This window comes from Cherax quadricarinatus, chromosome 49, assembly GCF_038502225.1.
Source record: "Cherax quadricarinatus isolate ZL_2023a chromosome 49, ASM3850222v1, whole genome shotgun sequence".
Classification (NCBI taxonomy): Eukaryota; Metazoa; Arthropoda; class Malacostraca; order Decapoda; family Parastacidae; genus Cherax; species Cherax quadricarinatus.
Window position 1 is genome coordinate 28,780,544 of NC_091340.1, and position 5,343 is coordinate 28,785,886.

Below are 5,343 nucleotides of genomic sequence, written 5' to 3' on the forward strand. Positions count from 1 at the left end.
CACCCAAGGTAGATTTAAGATAATCATCGCCTTACCGAACACCTGCGTCAACTCAGGACAGACAGGCGCCATGAAATGCGGGTAACATCCAAGGTAGAAAATCATCTCTTTCCAGACCAACTGTGTCCTCTTGTTCTAAAATTTGGTGAGGTCATTGCTTTTTTAGTTCATTTTAAAATAATAAGGGGAAGATTGAGATATAACATTTGTATTCTACCTCAATACATTTTTTTCATGGTAAGGTTTGATTTAAAACTTCATCATGTCTTAAAAATTTTTATTAAACATTTCTCTTTTTAATGAATGAAACATATTAATCTTGGTGTAACAACACGATCTAAACATCATAAATCCTCCTCTCTAAGTCTTGTTCTTCCAAGTCCCGTCACATCGGTACCTGTAAATTTTAATATAATTCATTAGCATATAATGTGGAGAAATTTGCACCATCACCTGTAAAAGATATAACCAACTAAAAGTTACTTATTTTTTTCACTATCCCAAACATATTCTTCTCGTTAACTTAAATATCTCCCCATTCATGACTTAAAAAGCATGATCGTACTGCGTCCCCTTATTAACTTTAGTGATGTAAGTATTATGGTAGACATGATTCTCGGTGTTCAGGTAGAGAAAGTCGAAAAGGTAAGTGTTACATTTTCATGAAGAGATAAATATGAGTTATATATATTAATTCAAATATATCTCTCTTCAAGTTATAATTACTTCCTCATAATAATTTAAATGAATTAAAGCACTGATACAAGGTAAATAATTTTGCTTACCTCATGAGGGATACCAAGCACTTCCTTCAATTCTAGAAGACAATAACTTCGAATCATCTTCTAATTCTTGACCTTGGTTAATGTTTTTCATTTCTTCTTTGACAACCATGGTTGATCGAATACCTTCTTCCTTAAATTTCATTATCATATCTTCGAGTATAGGTTTATAGTGCGTATTCCAGATATAATCATTTGAAGTTTCACACCTCCCAATACCTTTCAGAAAGATAACCTCGCGTATATTTTTATTGTCTTTCACACTTTTTATGAGTCTCTCAATGGATTCCTTGAAATATCTTATTCTGTCTGCGATAGTATCTTTCTTTAAACCATACACCAAATGGGCATCTCTTGATTTTTCAATTAAATTTTGAGAAATGGTATTTTCCTCCAATGGTCCAGCAATACCAAATTGGCTTATTATGGCTGCTAAATAAGGAAGATTCAATTTTCTTTGATCCGGTGAAGGTTCAAACTCAATAACAGTTCCAGGAGCATCACGATCTTCAACTCTGCATCTTCTAAGATTAAATAATGGTTCTCTACTTCGATACACATCAGCATAAGGATATTTCTTACCCAAATAATAACTTGCACCATATCCTTTTATAGCAACACAATTCACATGAAAAACAATGCAGACGTTGTCACGACAATATTTTTCATCGTACAATTTTCCTTCTTCAATTTTAAAATATTTTTCCATCCTATTGGCTGTCTCCATTTTCTTGATCTGGTTAGTCGCACCCTGCTGGAAGAGGTACTAATGCACGACCATCAGAGAACAGAGATTTTTATACTCAGCACCGTTCCTGCCAGACGTATGATCTCTATTCAGTTGCCTAATAAGGTTTTAGACTGCTGGTGAATAAAAAAGTATTATAGAGATATTTTATTTGACATATTTTACAATAATGATAATATTTCTATGACGTTTTTTTAATTCCTTTGCAAAATCAAGAACTTTCCCCTTGTTAACTTAAATGAACTAAAATGCTGGTGAATAAAACAAAAAAAAGTATTATAGAGATATTTTATTTGGCATATTTTACAATAATGATAACAATATTTCTACGACGTTTTTTTAATTCCTTTGCAAAATCAAGAATGATTTTAAGATATGCATGCCAATCACCTCCGGCTGAAGCACACCCAATTCCTTCTGGAAACACGACTTTTTCCATTATAATCCCGTTGGGATCTGTTAATAACCACTTAACAAGTTCATTCATGCACTCTTTGAATATAATCTCACGACCTTTCTTTGTATCTAAATATTTGCATGTATTATAGTAGGCCTTATCAACTTTACAGTTCATATAATACTTATGTGGAGGCCCCATCGCATACTGTGCGAACATATTAACAATCATGGGGTTATTTTTTCCATTATTTACAAATTTTATGCTTCCAAATTTATCACGAGTGACTTCACTAGCTAGATTTGCTTTATGACATCCAGGTGATCTAAATAAATAAGGATTGCTAAGTGGTAAAACCTGACTTAAAGCATCAGCAAGACCTCCCTTTTTCAATTTAACAGCGCAACAATTTGCTTGTTGTACTAAAAGAATTTTATCACTGCCACTAAAATCTTTTGTAATATTCCCTTGCATTACCAAAAGATATTTTTCTTCATCTTTTGTTGCTTCTTTACCTGCAATTTTGATAAAATATAGTATTATATCCCAAAAATTAAGTTTGTTACACAACAAATGAAAAAAATATTTCTCATTAGAATTTCTAAAAATTACAATTTGGTTGAATTTTACTCATTAATATCTCATTAAAAACTCACGTTCAAAATCTTCCATTGTTATAAGCATTTCTTTATCGGTGAGATATTGATCACAACCCTCCAAAACGAAGGAAGGTGACTGATCAAGGTCTTCTATCGAATTAATCATTTCTTTATCAGTTCAGTGGTGTGTAGACACTTGCTTCTGTAACAAATTTTTCACATGTAACTTCCACGTCTTCATCTAAATACTCTTGTAACTCAATATGGACGTGTCTTCTTATACTCTTTTCACCGCGAGGGTTGACATGTTAGTAGTTTTTTATAACTATATGTGTAGAGAAATTTGTTCCATGAAAAACACTACGTGGCATCACCATGACGATAGGTGAATGAATCACCACGAGTTTAGTGTCATACAGGAAGGGGATCATAACTTACTTCAATGGTATTATGTTATTACTATACCGATGGTGCATACTTGGAAATGCATGAACTTTCCCCTTGTTAACTTAAATGAACTAAAAGTGTTTGGGGTAAGATAATTTGTTCAATGAGTATCGTGACGTCATTGCTTTTAGTTCATTTTAAAATAATAAAGGGAAGATGTTCTAACCTGTTTTAACGCGTTGCTGGATAGTGACGTCACAAGCAAGTGTTGCCAAAAAATATTGTCTGAATAAATCTTTTTACTGAAAAATAATGAAAGTTAACACTTTTAGTTCATTAAAGTTAATAAGGGGAACACAATTTGAAATATACAATGGATAATATATATGCTTTGAAGAAATCCCCTGTAATGAGTATTTGTATTAAAAAAAAGATAATCGATGATGACAACGATTGAAATTTTTGGTATAAATATTTGGAGTGAAATGGTAAGGAATCACTTGAAGAAGAAATATGGAGGTGGTTGCGACAAAACATACTAGTGCGGTGTTTATAGAAATGTTATATACAATTAAGAGAGTCGAACCCATTCAAAAAAGAGTTGATGCGGAACCTGTTCTCTCAAAAGAAGAGATTGTAGCTGAGGTACGAGAAATGACTCAACGATGGAGCGAAGAAATATTGGAAAATTTATTGTTACGAGAATGTGAATGGAGTAGTCATTTATCTCAAACTTTTATTATACCAAAGCCCAAAAAATTAATTAAGAAAATGGATTTTGAAATGGCTGATCCTAGTTTAGGTAAGTTTAATGAAATTTTTCATTTAATACTATTTAGCAACTCTTTATGTGTATGGGAGAGTGTTGTGTGTAAGTCACCCCAGACATTGTCCGGAACCCGCATAGAAAGCATCTAATATGGGGAAACTTGCCGATTTCATTGTTATTTGTGAAATGGTGAAAGATCTTCCTTGGTTGGAATTTTGCAACACTACCAATCAACTCTTAAGGAAAGATGGTGAAACATTGAGTGAAAAGAATTTTCAGCGAGTTAAAAATTGGTTAGAAAATGAACTTGATTCGCATAAATTCATTGATGAAATGGCAACGGAGTGGAGTGATGATCTGGTATATTATATTTTGGAAAACAATATACCTGAAAACTTTGTCAGTCAAATATTTAATCGACAGTATAATCTGTGTATTTTGCATAGATGGTACAACACAAAGAAGTGGAAATTAATTTGGAGAGAACTTTTCACAGATATTAAACAATATATTAAAAACATTGAGCCTAATGTGTGAGTAACTTATAAAGGTAAGCAAAATTATTTACCTTGTATCAGTGCTTTAATTCATTTAAATTATTATGAGGAAGTAATTATAACTTGAAGAGAGATATATTTGAATTAATATATATAACTCATATTTATCTCTTCATGAAAATGTAACACTTACCTTTTCGACTTTCTCTACCTGAACACCGAGAATCATGTCTACCATAATACTTACATCACTAAAGTTAATAAGGGGACGCAGTACGATCATGCTTTTTAAGTCATGAATGGGGAGATATTTAAGTTAACGAGAAGAATATGTTTGGGATAGTGAAAAAATAAGTAACTTTTAGTTGGTTATATCTTTTACAGGTGATGGTGCAAATTTCTCCCCATTATATGCTAATGAATTATATTAAAATTTACAGGTACCGATGTGACGGGACTTGGAAGAACAAGACTTAGAGAGGAGGATTTATGATGTTTAGAGCGTGTTGTTACACCAAGATTAATATGTTTCATTCATAAAAAAGAGAAATGTTTAATAAAAAATTTTAAGACATGATGAAGTTTTAAATCAAACCTTACCATGAAAAAAAAATGTATTGAGGTAGAATACAAATGTTATATCTCAATCTTCCCCTTATTATTTTAAAATGAACTAAAAAGCAATGACCTCACCAAATTTTAGAACAAGAGGACACAGTTGGTCTGGAAAGAGATGATTTTCTACCTTGGATGTTACCCGCATTTCATGGCGCCTGTCTGTCCTGTGTTGACGCAGGTGTTCGGTAAGGCGATGTAAATCTACCTTGGGTGTGAACTGCATTACACAGTGTGTTGGGGGAAGGGGTGACCCACAATGAGTCTCTCAGAGCGAGGAAAGTGTTTCTATTCGGAAATCGAGTAAATATTTCTACCATTGAGTGTGATTTTACCAAAACTAAGAAAATTGGAGTACTCAAATAGTGTTTTGGGGGTGTTCCAATATATTTTAGGTTAGGTTAGGATAGGTTCGGCTAGGTTAGGTTGGGTTAGGTTAGGTTAGGTTAGGTTAGGTTAGGTAAGGTTAGATTAGGATAAGATAGGTTAGGTTAGGTTAGGCTATGTTAGGTAAGGTTAGGTTAGGTTAGGTTAGGTTAGGTTAGGTTA

At 32.8% G+C, this 5,343-nt stretch overlaps 1 protein-coding gene and 1 long non-coding RNA gene across 2 annotated transcripts; both read right to left on the reverse strand.

Annotated features, from left to right (window-relative positions):
- Positions 1 to 263: 263 nt before the first annotated feature.
- On the reverse strand, positions 264 to 1,233 carry LOC138854098 (uncharacterized). Its single transcript, XR_011393296.1, has 2 exons — positions 786 to 1,233; positions 264 to 397 (listed from the first exon to the last, which is right to left on the reverse strand). It is a non-coding gene; the product is annotated as an uncharacterized lncRNA (long non-coding RNA).
- A 494-nt stretch (positions 1,234 to 1,727) lies between these two features.
- Positions 1,728 to 2,967, reverse strand: LOC138854119 (uncharacterized). The gene is made up of 2 exons (XM_070095328.1): positions 2,584 to 2,967; positions 1,728 to 2,442 (listed from the first exon to the last, which is right to left on the reverse strand). The coding sequence occupies exons 1-2, from the start codon at positions 2,690 to 2,692 to the stop codon at positions 1,820 to 1,822; spliced, it is 732 nt and encodes a 243-aa protein (XP_069951429.1). The 5' UTR covers positions 2,693 to 2,967; the 3' UTR covers positions 1,728 to 1,819.
- Positions 2,968 to 5,343: the final 2,376 nt, after the last annotated feature.